This window comes from Apis mellifera, linkage group LG5, assembly GCF_003254395.2.
Source record: "Apis mellifera strain DH4 linkage group LG5, Amel_HAv3.1, whole genome shotgun sequence".
Lineage (NCBI taxonomy): Eukaryota > Metazoa > Arthropoda > Insecta > Hymenoptera > Apidae > Apis > Apis mellifera.
Window position 1 is genome coordinate 4,217,290 of NC_037642.1, and position 15,639 is coordinate 4,232,928.

At 25.5% G+C, this 15,639-nt stretch overlaps 2 protein-coding genes and 1 long non-coding RNA gene across 3 annotated transcripts; all 3 read right to left on the bottom strand.

The window, feature by feature from the left end:
* Nucleotides 1-1,174: 1,174 nt before the first annotated feature.
* On the bottom strand, nt 1,175-4,649 carry LOC550965 (probable cytochrome P450 6a14). Its single transcript, XM_623359.6, has 5 exons — nt 4,146-4,649; nt 2,892-3,414; nt 2,460-2,681; nt 2,019-2,270; nt 1,175-1,907 (listed from the first exon to the last, which is right to left on the bottom strand). Exons 1-5 carry the CDS (start codon nt 4,482-4,484, stop codon nt 1,735-1,737), a joined length of 1,509 nt encoding a protein of 502 aa, XP_623362.3. The 5' UTR covers nt 4,485-4,649; the 3' UTR covers nt 1,175-1,734.
* Nucleotides 4,650-9,685: 5,036 nt separating this feature from the next.
* Nucleotides 9,686-11,771, bottom strand: LOC113218796. The gene is made up of 3 exons (XR_003304715.1): nt 11,344-11,771; nt 9,804-9,916; nt 9,686-9,725 (listed from the first exon to the last, which is right to left on the bottom strand). It is a non-coding gene; the product is annotated as an uncharacterized LOC113218796 (long non-coding RNA).
* A 965-nt stretch (nt 11,772-12,736) lies between these two features.
* On the bottom strand, nt 12,737-14,847 carry LOC100577683. The gene is made up of 4 exons (XM_016912378.2): nt 14,703-14,847; nt 13,934-14,089; nt 13,605-13,760; nt 12,737-12,945 (listed from the first exon to the last, which is right to left on the bottom strand). Exons 1-4 carry the CDS (start codon nt 14,805-14,807, stop codon nt 12,799-12,801), a joined length of 564 nt encoding a protein of 187 aa, XP_016767867.1. The 5' UTR covers nt 14,808-14,847; the 3' UTR covers nt 12,737-12,798.
* Nucleotides 14,848-15,639: the final 792 nt, after the last annotated feature.

A 15,639-nucleotide genomic window follows, 5' to 3' on the forward strand; every position in this document is an offset into this window, starting at 1 on the left:
TCGTTTTCACTTCGATATAGAAAATTATCAATAGAAGATGGCTAAAAACAAATATAAGAAAGAATTTAATTTTTTTTTTTAAAGATTTCAAGAAACTTTCACATTCCGCAATTCATAATTGTTGTAGAAATTACTCTGACTAGAACTAAACTCAGTCATTAAGAAATTATTTGTTAAGAATGTTCATACTTACATACAAATAGAATTTCACCTTCTAAAATTGAAAATTATTCGTTTTCTTCTTCAAATAAAAGAAGGAAGACAGCAAACGATGAAGAGACAATATACAATATTTAAATAAAAAAAGGATTTTATATCACGTTTCGAGAGAACGAGAGAATGATAAAAATAGCTGAAACAAACGAATTTTTTAAGGAAAGCTTTAAGAAAGAGAAAAACCGTGTGATGAGAGCTGCTCGTTTCAACTCCTTAGCCTCGAATGTCATCTCCTTTTTATCTCAGTCACTGTGACTATTCATGTCACTGTCACGAGGTAAGACCACTTACGAATTACTCTGTCACAATTGGAAAAATATTAACACTTGTACAAAATTTCTTAAACTTTCCATATTCAAAAACTTTGATAAGACGAACTTGAAGCTTTCCTTGTGATTCAAGTTATCAAAGCTTGATTGTATATTATAATTACAATATTATAAAATTCCACATTTCATTTTCATATATGACAAATCAAAATACGGCACTACACTGAAAAGTTACTTATGATTGAAATATACGACGATAAAGTATACGTTTGTACGATTCAGTGAAGGGAAATATTTCAATATTTCAAGAATCCAAGGATACAATAGATTTTTCATGGCGTTTATCAAAGCAGTTTCTTGAACCAAGAAAGCAGTTAGATGGGATATCGGATTTGCTGACACGAAATCCTCGTTCTTGAATCGAACTCTAGGGATCGAGGAGATCCAGATTCGAGGTAAATATTGGAATCACGATGGATTTCTTGGATCGATCTATTGTTGAATTTTTCGTTTAACGATTTTTATTCTTGAAAAACTATAACGGTTTTAGAACGGATTTACTCGGAATAATCTATCCTCCTGGTATCTTGGTCGATGTAACTGCGATAATAAATATAACAGTTACAATGTTCGAAAGATATTAATTTTTGTGGAACGGATTGAATACGGTTACTATATCAAAGAGGATATAAAGGAAAATCATTTATTATGTCCACTTATACCAGCAATTTTGTTTACAGTGACTTTTTCATTGAATATTGGATTCGAAACGAAACAATAAAAAGTTGAATATTTGCGAAAAAACAATATGATCAATATTTTATTTGATGAAATATTTCATTTTGCATTTTACAAAAAAATTATTAGACTAGAGATAGAATTGTACAAACGTATACGATATATATATATACAAAACCATTTTATTTATTTATTTATTATTTATGTTAATTTAACATTAATCTCACAACATTATCATCCAGCATTATAATTTTTTAATAATTGATAATAAATATAAAAGAATTTATTTTCCAATTCAATTTTTTTATTTATCATTATTTATCAAGAATCAATATTCATACATATTTTTGTATTTTACGTACAATTTTAAACAACAAGATATAGCTGTGAGATTGATGTTTTATTCAATTAATTCTTGAGCAATAATCGTGTAGCAAATAATCATAAATGATACAGGATAAAAAGGAGAAAGGAAAATATTATACTTATCTTATTTTTTTTTATCTTGTTTTTAAACTGAAACTTTTGATATTTTCAGATGTATACCGTCAACAGGTTGAAGAAGAAATAGTGGTTTCTTGTCTTTTTGATATATTTTACGGGTTTTCTCGCATACTTCAACTTTGAATTTTGATAAAACTGTGACTAATCCTACCTTTAATTGCTTCTTTGCCAATCTTATTCCTGAAAGATTTTATATTAAAAAAAAAAATAATAATAATTTTATATTATATTTTATATTTGAATATTTTCTATATATTTGATAAAAAATTTTTATAGAAAAGCATGTTTTACCACTACAATGTCTTGGACCATCTCCAAATGGTAAATGGGTCATCGAATGTCTAGTTTTAATTTTGTCATCGGTGAATCTTTCAGGATCAAAGTTATCAGGATTTGGATAAATATCCGGATCTCTTTGTATCGCATAGATTGGCAGGAAGACTTGTTGACCCTTTGGAATGGTAACTTTTGTTCCTGTAAACGTGTAAGTTTCCATCGCTTCTCTCGACAACCATTGCAGTACTGGATACATTCTCAATGTTTCTAAAAAATAAAAACAATATTCACACATAAAATATTCATTCAATGAATCTTAATAATTACTTAAGCAAAAATGTACATGCATGAAAAAGTTAACTTTAAAAATTAATCAATAATCAAATAATATATTTACAAATATATATTTAATTAATGATGGAATAATGTTTTACTAAAAATTGAGAATAATTATACCAAAAATACACGCTTCCAAATATTTCATTTCTTCCAAACCATCGTACGTGATTTTTCCGTCATATTTTTGTAAAACATTCACTATTTCCGCGCGAGCTTTCTCTTGAATCTCTGGCTTCCATGCCAGCTCGTACAAAGCATTGCTGATCGTTAATGAAGCATTTTCGAAACCAGCAAGGAAGAAAAGAACAGCCTGTGATGTCAGGAATAAATTGTCCGCTTCTGCGAATATAAACAATATTATATATTCTGTAACATGTTCAAAATCCATCAGAGTTTCATATTTTTTTTCGTTCATCATTAAAAAAAAAAAATTAATTAATTGATAACATACACATACCCTATATGTATTATTTTCTTGATTTAAAAAGACTCAAAGATTTAATTAAAACAAAAGAATCACAAAATTTTATTATATAGAAATTATTATACCTTTAAGACCACATTTCGTTGGATTTTCTCTGATATCTGCCAGAATATCAATGACATCTCGTAAATGCACATTGTTCTGGATTCTATAATCCATGGCGTCCTTTATGGAATTTGCAAAGAAATTAGTGACCTCGTGATCAACGAAGAAACGTCCAAAGATTTTAAATAGAAAAGGATATTCTCTCAATCTATCGTTAAGAAATTGTTGGAGGTTTGTAGCGAGAGCTTGTTTGCCCATCTTGCGAAATTGGCTATTCTCATCTGTAAGTGCATTCGTATGAATACTGAAGGCACAAGCACCGATCACGTCAGTACTAAATTTTGCAGCAGCGTCACGGCACTCGACCAATCCTCCTTTCTCTACCATTTTTTCCAAATACTTTTCAAAATTATCGGAACATTCTACGAATAAGTGGAACATTTCCTTCAGCTTTCCTGACGAAAAGAAAGATGAAAGTTTGAGTCTTAAGGGTCTCCATCTTTCTGCATCCAGTCGGAAAAGTTGTTCGGATAATGGTTCAACCTGAAAAATTATATTATATATTAATTATATATATATTATTATTATAAATTATAAAAATTTAATTTGTCATTCATCTTTGATACTATGAGGACAGAAGAAAATTTCACACGGAATAAAAATATAAATTATAATAATTTTTAAATATTAAATTTCTTGTATAACTTCTTGGAGGAAATATATTCATAAAAATAATATTACAATTAAATATAATAATTTAAAAAAGGAAAATATAATGATAGAAAATATATAAGATATAAATTTATAAAATAAATAAAAAGAAATTATTATAAAAATAAAAAATGCTTTTACACAATGTTCTCACTATATTGTGTAATAATTAATATCTAAATAATGTCGCAACTAACGAACAGATTATATAGTCAAAATAAAAAGAAATCTCAATCACGTAGAGATTAATAATTATGAAGATAATAATTAAACTTACTTTTAAAAAAGTCATGAAATGTAATACATTTTAAATACATAACAAAAGAACAAAATGTCAAATATAGTTTTAACATTTTCATTCTGTACTTTTATCTCTAATTTCTTATTTTCATCTTTATCTCTTAAAATTTTTTTAACCATTTGTCGAACATTCAATATAAATTAAAATTATTGCTACTTTCTATGTTATAATAAAATATTCATTCATTTTAAAATCTTTAATTAAAAAAAAATTCACTTTATAACTCATTTTAACATAATTGAAACATATATTTTATACGTACCTCTCGTATAGCACCCTGAGTTCTTTGAGCGAACTTGTTGAAATCTTTAATAAGAACGTCTTTTATTAAATCTAAATCCCTTAAAATTAACAACGGTTCATGACTTCCATACATTCCGACCATTGGCTCATCCTTGAACTCTTTGTACGCTCTTTCAAAACAATCCATAGTCGATTCTTTTGCCAGGAGCACATCTTTGAAATTACCCAGAAACGGAAGAGGCTTTGGCCCTTTGACGCCACGTTTCCGCCAATAATCCAACTTCGACATAGAATAATAATACAGTAGGAAAAATACAGTGGCGATTAGGCCAACAGTCTCTATCATTAACCAAGACATCGTTTATTCTTTAAGTTTTCTGTGCAAAAATCGAATATATGTACATATACACATAAATAGAGAATAGAATATTCACGAATCGAAAGAAAATAAATAAATAATAAAGTCTTTTAATCAATTCTTCAATTTTTTTAACGAAACGTTCGCTTCGACGATGCCATGAAGAATACAAACCCGATAACGTGCGAGCTTAAATATATAGGCGAGTGTCGAAGTTTATCAAAATATACGATATCCCTGTTTAATGTGTAAACGATGTATTCATTTCAATTCGTTGTAAACAGTTCCTAAGTAGTGTCAATAACCACCATATTTATTATTCATACATTTTAGACTCTAGATAACGTTTGCAAAATCTTATGAATGAAATATGTTAATCAGATTTTTGATTTCGAAAATTTATATTCCACAAATTCCTCAATCAAAACTTTATTATTCATTTCGACTAATCCATCTCCACATTCAATTCCATGTCCATGTTGAATATCCATATTGAATAAACGATCGTTTGTATTACAATATTTTTAGCCTGGGAAACATATTTCCAATATCGAAACAGCAACAAGTTGTTGCAAATACTTTGCCCCGATCGGAGAACCGATTCTTAATGGACACCATTTATATTCAACCTGAACCGGTACTTGAGCTGAAAGAAAAGATATACAGGGAATGCAAATACTCGAAGAATATGCATTTGGGAATTGCTTAGATGTAAACTCGTGCGACTAGATATTTACTTGAAGCTGTCCTTTGATAGTTCCACCACGATGCAGGGTATATAGGAACTCGGTTACGATGGAGATTCTGATAGGCGACTCTTGAATAATTTCACGTTTCTGCTTCCCTGGCTCGCGACGAATTTCATATGTTCGAGAATATTCGTTGAACTTTACTGAAATATTAAAGATTGTTTTTGATCAATAAGAGGGAAATGTATTAATAACGCGTAGCATCGAGTAAAATTGACGATCGTGATGTGTGAATTTTGAACGAGTTCGATGAACCGATTTCATTTTGTTAAGGGAGTGAGAATTGTAAAATAGATTGTAAAATATTAAACGTTGAACAATTATAATAATTTTCAATTAGATTTTGTATTATTTATTATAGGAAATATTTTGGAATTATTTTAAATATATTATCATATATTAATAAAATTATATTATTATATTATTAATAAAATAGTGAAAATAAACGACGAAATTTTGTTTTACACTATATTCCAGAATATTTATCAAAGTGAGAGCGAATATGAAATGCATGAAAAATAATGAAAATCGTGTTTTGATATGATATTATAATATATTATGTTTTTCTGCATAATTCGATGAAAATATAATGACGTATAATGATGTATAATGATGTAAATATATTAAAGATGAACACATAATCGACAAAAATATTCAATGATAATCCGTAATTTATCAATGATCCTCTCGATGTATCGTCTTACATCATCTAGTAGAAAAGGTCAGTGAATTGGCAGAACCGTGAATTACACATATTGATCTCATAAGATCTCATAGATTGAGGCAAAACACGACAATATAAGAATAAGTATTTGAGAATATTTTATTTATATTATTTATATTACTAATTTCAATAATTGAAAATAATTGATATATCTTATCTATGAATTAATTATTTTTTATTTTTTATTAAATATGAAAACTTGACAAAATTTTATTATTATTTAAAATAATCGATTATAATATAATATAGATACTGATACATTATTGCATTGATAATAAATATGTTTCAGGAAATGTATTTAATAAATAAAAATTGTATATTTAATAAAAATGATATTTCTTAAAAAATGTTGAGTTCTTTAATTCCATTATCTATTCATGATTCATTTTAAATATTTTATTATTTAAAGAGATATATTTATCTTGTCGCAAAGAAGATTATTATAATATTAAAATAAGTTTCATTTTATTTATAGATATCTATAATAATTAATATTTATGAAAAAAATTGAAATAAAATATCTTACTAGAAGAAATTTGAAATATCTCACAATTCGATAATTAAATATCGAATTTCTTAATGATATTTATGTAAAAGATATCAAGATGATATTCTTTTATCAAAAGAAATAAAATTGTAAGGATTATCTGGACAATTTATATAATTAATAAAATATAAAATATAAATTATTTTATTTTTTATATCTATTTTTTAAAATAGAAATAAGCGTAATGGAAATTTTTAAAATGAGTATTACATTTAAAAAGATAAGAAATAATAAAAAAAAAAATTATATCAATATTTGCTAAACGCAATTATTACGTAAATATTATGTAATACTTTAATGATAATTAACGAAGATTGTAAAAAGAAATATTTCCTAAGAAAATATTCTTAAACAGAATTTATTTTGTTTTATATCATTATCATTGTTTTTTCATTTCTATTTTATATATATCATTGATGAAACTTATCTTTCAATTTGGTAATACAGATATATATATAATTTGTTTTGTATATAATTAATTGAATATGTTTTTAATATACAATAAAATATGCAAATTGAACCACTTAAATATTTCCGTTGTTTATAAACACAAGAGAAAAAAACTCTTATCATTTCTTTTTCTTTATGTACTTTTTCTTATATTTCACTGGAGACATACCACTGTATATACTGAATTAAAAAAAGATAGATAATATTATATTAGGAAATTAATGAATAATTAAAATGATAATGATATTATAATTAAAATAATAATGATATTATTAAAAATCTAAATTGATGTTTGTATATCTATTTTTTGGAACTTTTAAATCTTAATTTTACCTCGTATTTCTATTTATAATTATTCAGAAAATTTGGAATTTTGAAATACATTAATTAAGAAAATAATACAAAGATTATTGCGGAGCAATTTTAAAACTAAATAATATGAAAAATTAATTTCCTTTCCATGGATATATTTAGCATTCTTCGATAAGATAGAAATAATTAACAAGAATAAATATTTTCATGGAATCAATGAAATATATAAAATTCGTAAAATCAATTTGCTAAATTAATGACACAAATTCATACTTAATCCATCGTCAATTTACTTTCATACTACGCAATCGTCCACAAATCTTTCTAATCTCATTTAAAACTTAAAATTATATAAAATAAAATATCTTATCAATCGCTCAACATCATTCTTTTCTATCCCATTCACAAATTCCTATCCTCATTGCACAAGAATTCCCTCAATACGTAATCACAACAGATCGATATATATTTAAAGAGATAAATAAAAAAAAACGCGTATAAAAATCTTTGATCCAAAATCGAGTATCAAACATTCCTTTTGCCGCGCAATAAAGGGAAAAGAAAGAAGCAGCTCGCGCTCCCTTTTAATGTCCAACCCTGCGTAACGTAAATCGATACGCTTCGCGACGCAGCATTCATTTAATTAGCCAGGTTCGACTGAGGAAATAAGAATGAAAGGGAGAACAGAACAAAAAAAAAAAAGAAAAAAAGAAAGAAGAAGAAAAAAGGGTGGTAAGGGAGAAGAGCGAAGAGGTATAAAAGGAATAAAGGGTAAGTAATCCGGTGGCGAGCAACGCGCTTCGTGTTGTTACGTCTTCCTTCTCCGTTGAAACGGAGCAGTTTAAAGTGGAAAAAGCGCGATGGCGCGCGATGGTGGTTCGTTATGCCATCAAAGGGCGAATCGAGTTCCACTCAAGCACCGTTATTAAATGCAACATGCAAACGTGTTGTGCAACATTGATTTTCTCTAATTGCCCCTTGTTGTCCTGGCCCGCCATGGCTGACTTCCCACCGAGATCGTTATCGTAGATTGTCCTCTCCCGTTCCGGGGGGTTAATTAATATGCATTGTCATTTAATTCGTCCCCATTGTTGGTACGTGCGTGGAACGAAAAAACAAAAGGGGAAGGGTGGAAAACGCGGGCGAAATTTCGTCTAAGAGGATAAATCGCGGGCAAGGATTATGTATGAATTTTCAATTTGTAAAATAAACAATATTTTCCTGATGTAAATGATAGCTAATTTTGGATAATAATTTTTTTCTGAATAATTATTACGAATACGAATTGTATCATTATAATATGATATTATATATTAATTTTATTTTTTTTTTTTTATAATATATAAGGTGATTATGATAATTGTATAATTACAATGGTATGCAAATTGTATTATAATATGATGATCAATCAGAATATATTTGCTAATTTTAAATTTAGATCTATTAATGGTTAACATGGCTTTACAAATTTGTTATTTGTTTCTATTATTGTTATTGTAAACAATAATATAAAATATGTATAAAGAAATTAATTATACAGTGAATTCAATCTAATATAATATTTAATTTAACAAATTAAAGAAAATTTATAATAATATAATATATACTTACGATACTGTTAATCAGTATAGATATATATCATAATATTTATTTATTGTATTAACTTTCATCCGATTAATAAGATCATTTAAATACTATATAAATATTATTATAATTATACATTGTGCATTCGATAACACTGGCAAAATTTCGCGAATGCAAAAAGAACCACTTTATCTTTCAATGCAAATTCCCTATTTCGATAAAATATTGTTTCGTATAACAAGTGGAAAATATTTTACAGAATTTATTTCAACCAATTGCGCGCACTTGTGATAAAGTATCATTTATTGCACGTAAACCATGTCACTTTGGCACAGATTATATCCGTTATCCCTGTAAATAATATTTTATCGAATCGTCTGCAATTGCACGAAATAAATAAGTTTTTAGTGCGGATAAAACGTACACGCTGGATGTTTAGAGAGTATATTGTATTTATCATGATATACACTAGACGTAAAGTATCATTTAGCGACCAACTTATGCGATATTCGCTGTATTCATTTCAAACGCAATACTAAATTGATATTTAACAAACAATTTAACATTCCATCCTAATTCTAAAATGAGCATTTTATTAAAAATTAATGAGCTTATATTTTTTGAATTGATAGATATATATATGGATATTTGGATGATACTTTTATAACGTTTTATAACGTCATAAAATAGCATAAAAGATTTGAAATTTAAATAAGTCTAAAATATTAAACATACCACAATAATTTTTTAAAAGATATTTCCAGCTTATAGGATATATCGTAAAGATATTAAATAGATATGAAATTTCGTTTTCAGAAAATTTTAAATTGTCATCATTGTATTAAAATATTTCTTTTCCTTTTTTCTTTTTGCAACTAAAATATAAAAATAAAAACATTTAAATTTGAAAAATATATATTGATTAATTTTAAAAAAATTATATTTATACATACATGATATTTTTCTCCTTTTCTTCATATTTTCGCTCCATTACATATGCTATTGCCAGCTTTTACTATAGAAAATTGAATTTTTCTCACTTTCAATAAGACATGATGGAAGTATTCTGTAAAAGAAAGTACACATATTAATATTATTTGTAAATATTGATAATATTATTCAAAAATGTAAGGAGTACATTACGTATCAAATATTGATAAAAGTAATCAGTAACGGAAAAATACTATTTGAATTGTATTAACTGGTTTGAAAAGTTTGATATGCATATTAGATATTACGTTCTGATGATCTCTTTTTGAGAAAAAATTATAATTTCATATCAAAATATTAAGAATGATAATTCTTCTTATCGCAGAATTTTTTTTATCATTCTCATTAATTCAAAAATAAAAACCATTTTTTCTTTGTATGATAAAATGCAATAATATTTTCGATAATAAATATGCAGATAAGTATTTTTTCTGAATACTCGAATAGTATTTTTTATGAATAAAAGAAGAGAGATTAATATATCAAGTTTGTCAAAATTAATAAAAAATTTTCAAAGATTTGTATTTTTTAAACAATTTTAAAAGTAACGAAATAAATCTATTTTTACATGAACTACGATATATTTGATTCGAATAAAATATTTTAGAAATTAAATGTTGATCAAATATTGAAAAAATTCTTGTAGAAATATCTGCAGTTATCTAAAGACAAAGATCATGCAACATAATTGGCAAATTACAATAAACATCGAAAAGAAATAAACTTTCATTCATTTTAAGATAAATTACACTATGTTTATACCAACACAAGATGAATCGGTTTGAACTAGTTTAATGTATGATTACATATCTAAAGGTTCACGAGGTTAATTAAACAGAATTTAATGATATATTTGCCAATGAGTGCAAGTTAAACAACATAATATATATAAAAATCTCTTTACTATATATTGATCATTAATATCATTATATTATATGTTATTTAGTATTTTGCAATAATTATTCATTCTTTAATAGTAACTAGTTCTAGATTGTTAAATTTTCTTTTCTCTATATCATTGCAAAATATCTTAATTTTCTTTTTTTAAAGAAATCTTTGAGTAAGAACTTCTTAATATTTTTTTTTTTTTCAAAAAATATTTTTTAAATATTATTCAAATCAAATTGATCTTATGTTATAGAAAAAAGGAAACTTTATTATACGTTACATATTACTATAATGAAGAAAAATGATATCTCGTAACAATGATTTTCACTCTTCTTCTTTATAATTGTACTTCTTTTTTATCTGAATGTTAAAATCTTTCTTTTATATTTTCAAAATTTTCAAAACAAAACATTCAAAGTATTCAATCTCTTGAAACAAATCATATGATATGATATAATTATGAAAATGATAATGTTAAAAAAATTTAGTATTCTATATATTCCAAGTTTTTCCAGCTTGTAACAGGTGTAAAGTTTCTATCGTAACTTGTAATTCACGGCATGGCACATTGTCATGTGACAACCACGGTAGATTACACTAGTAGAACAAACTTACGTGTTCGTTCCACACATATCTTCTCGAATAGTACTTCGAAAAGTCCTGTCTTCGGTAACCGAGTTTCTATAAATTTTGTATCTTAAAAATTCACTACTTGTACCAGGTCCAGATTCGCCGAAGAGCTCAGATACATTGATGCAAGACCTGAACTCTATGAATTATGCAGTGGATCCACGGTACATCCGGAGCTTTGCTTCGTATGAGTGCCTGAAATCCCTCCATAATGGAGTAACCGTACTCACAGAATGGATGTAAAACGACCATTATTAGTATAAACACTACCACATTTTGTCCAGATTAAATTGTTTCCAACCATCAATGACAATCAAGAATCTCGAACAAATTTTTAGCTATTATATTTACAACCATAATTTTTAATTCGTGTAACCATGAATTTATATGATTCTACTTCATATGATTAAATTAATAATTTTGTTGAATGATAATATATCCTTATAGTAGTTTTTTCATATATCTTAACGTTTTTTATCAAATTTATCATAATCAGATAGAATCAAGTGTTCCATAATGAGATGAAACTTTTTCAATTTCTGTATTGTTCAATCTCGAGCATTGTTTGTTAATTTATATTTCATATGCCAACGCGACACGCCATGTATATATACAATTGAAAGGCTTTGTACGTAAATATATGCGTAATACATATATAAACAACGAAAGGATTAATATGTTCATTAAATATGCATAATTGCTCATATGTTCATATCTTATACATAATTGTTCATTCGATATTTATTTGCAAATAATTTTGTCATTTTTGTCATATAGAATTTTTTTCATTTCTTGACAAAATAATCATGAGATTAGAGTAAAATTACGTAAATGATATTTGATTGATCAATCGAGAAACATACATACATTTTAACTTGTCGAAACTTTCACATGAAATATGTTCATTGATATCTATTTCAAAGTTGAATGAATCAATAAAGTTAAAATGTTTCAATATTCTATTATATTATCAGCAATGATCTTGAGTGTCTAAGTATGTAGACTTATTCAATTATTTTTCTATGATTCTTGAATTAACAAAATTAAAAAAATTCACATAAAGTTCATGAAGAAATATTAATACAATAATTCAATTTCTATTGAATTTACTTACATAAGCACATTAATCTTGTGCTAATATAATGACTCATTTAATAATGCCATTATATATGAATTGTTATTATTTTAATCCTGAAAAATAATCTCTTGATCGCTGGAGATAATTCTATCAAGTATACGTTACAAGCACGCAACTGTGTAATTAAATGTACTGGCACACCTATCGTTAACTTTACTGAGGCATTTTTTTTAATTTATTGTCAAATATGCTATGAAATCTTTATATATTTTTATAAAGATAATAAAAATATTTGAAATATTAATTAATATATGCTGTCAATTTATTTTGGTATTTTCGTACAATTATGTTTTAATAATTAATTAATATACTCTTACATATAAATTAATACGAAATAATATGATATCACTAGATGATAACGTTGCATTTAATAAATAATGACCTTCGGGAAATGAAGGTGGTAAAGCATCCATGTTATCAAGTACATATCTTTCTTGTTTGTAAATTCCCTAAAATAAATTTAAACAATGATTAATTAATTCCTATTAAAATATTTATAATGTAAAATTTGTATTCATTATAATATTATTACAATAATAAAATAATAATAGTTTATTATTTAAGATATAAAAATATATATATTTAGAACTAATTCGTTTATAGAATATTCCAAAAAATTAACATAGATTTTTTTAAAGATTTTAACAATATTACACAATAAATTAAATATTCTTTTGTTTTTTTAAATATAATCTAACACAATATATAATATATATATATATATATTAAAAATAAATATATATAATTATATATATATTTAATAATAATATATAATATATATATTAAAAATATATTAAAAATATGAGTTTCAAAAATTTGCCATGGAATATAGATGAGTAATATATTTCTCTTTTTTATATAAAAAAAAATTCTTATTGATAATCATATCTAATCTATCTACATACAAATACTTATTTTGTTCATTTAATTAAATTATATTTATATTTGTGCTTCTGGATGTCTCAAGTCATTTTCCACTTGTATCAATAAACTTAAAAAAATTGAGATTAAAGATTAATCATGATGTTATTATAATTTTAATACTATATATATATATATATATGTTTCAATATATTTTATATTTTTAATAATTAAAATATTTACATACTGGTTGTGGAGGACAAGTATTTATATTTATTGACTTTATAAATAAATATCCTATAGAATTTTTGTCTTCTGCAAATTTGCATAAATCACCTTCTAAGTGAAGTGCCATAGGAAGTGTATATTCACCCATTTGAGTGGTGAACGTATCAACTGTCACCTATGAGAAAAAAAAAACATGACGATAAGAATGAATGATTCGAATTTTTTATCTGGATATAGAATACAATTAAAATTTGCTATAGTATATTCAATTCACTAATTTTATTTTCTTATTCAATTTTTCAAGATATAATATTTTTATTTATTATGTTACGAGTAATTCATACGTACTTCGATAAAATTATTAGGAATTTCAAGGATTTCCAGATACGCATCCATTTTAGATCCATATGTACTATCGTAGTCTACATTTATTTCACATTCCTTTACATATTTTTCGTTTATATCGAAACATTCAGCATCTTCGAATACTACCTCGTAACTTGCCTTTTATTAATAATAAAAATTATTTTTCTTATTGAATTTCATATGTAAATATGAATAAAAACTTTCTTATAAAAAGTAAAATATTTCTTTCTTTTTAAATAGTACAAATAATTATGATCATTGATATTTGTGATAAATTATAGTAACAATATAAATTTTAAGATCTTTCAAAACATAACAAAATACATATACTTTATGATCATCGTATCAGAACAAAAATCTATAAATATACATATATAACATCTTGTAATAGATAAATTTTGTTATCAAGTTTTATAGTTCACTCTCAAGATGAAAAACAAAAATTTAATATTTTTAATAATCAAATTTTTAATAATTTAATCAAACATTTAAAAATTAATAGATATTTTATATGTAGATTGTCAACATTATACACTATACATATAAATAAGAAAGAAAAAAAAATTATATAAATTTAAATTATCAAATATTTTATTAAAATTAAACATAAAAACTGACATTTTATTATTATACTTTATTCCTATATCGTTTTTTTTTTTTAATAAAATATAATATTTCACGGGAAATTTATTTTTATGTAATACATATTCTATAAATCATTTGTAATAAAAAATTAATTAATTATATTTACCTGTACGGTGCTTTGTAACATACAAACTGTTAACAACCACAAGAACATCTTGATCCACAAAACGTATTGTATTCTAATACACAAGTACTCGATTCGATTTATCATTAAACACTATTTTTTTTTTTTCATTTATTAAGTTTGTAGGAAAAAAGCTGAGAATATATAACGTGATTAGATCAGATGTGATTTTATCAGAAATCATTGTCTCGTATAATTACTGACACGAAAGAACAACAATTTGAAATATCTCGTTTTTATTATATATTATATAACTATTTTTATTATTATATATACTGTTAATAAATCATGAAGCAAGATCTACATAAAAACACAAATAAAATCATTATTATTATTCATAAATTTTTTTGAAATTTTCTAAAATTCTAAATAAAAAATGATCAATCGGTTCAAAATTTCCTAAACGAATTGTGCTCATTAAATCAATCATTCAATTCCCCAGTTTAAATCTAAAATATGGGATCAATGGAGAAGATAATTTCGAAAATACGAACCTGTATCATTCTTTCCACAATATATCCATCGAATAATACTCTCGATATTAATGAATCAAGATCAAAATTTTCTTTCTGAACGAAAAACGTGCTCGCTTCACTTTCCAAAGGGGATGGAATATGTCAACGCAGCGTCACTTCGATAATATACACCAGGTTACAAGGGATGGACGCTTCACGAGCTTATTCCAATTCCGACTGGGCGGGCATACGGCTAAATGGATTTCGTCAATTCATTTACCACTTGATCTAGCCGCGCATTTCAATTATATGCGTACTCTTTGCCAATGGTATCCGGCCGTGGTGTGCACGCACGAGCCGCATCGACCGTTTCCCTGATAAAGTCGTGGGAGTGGATGCGGTCCACGATGCAATTGAATTAATCTCGATCGAACAACACCGCGGCACAAAACGAAACAGGAAAT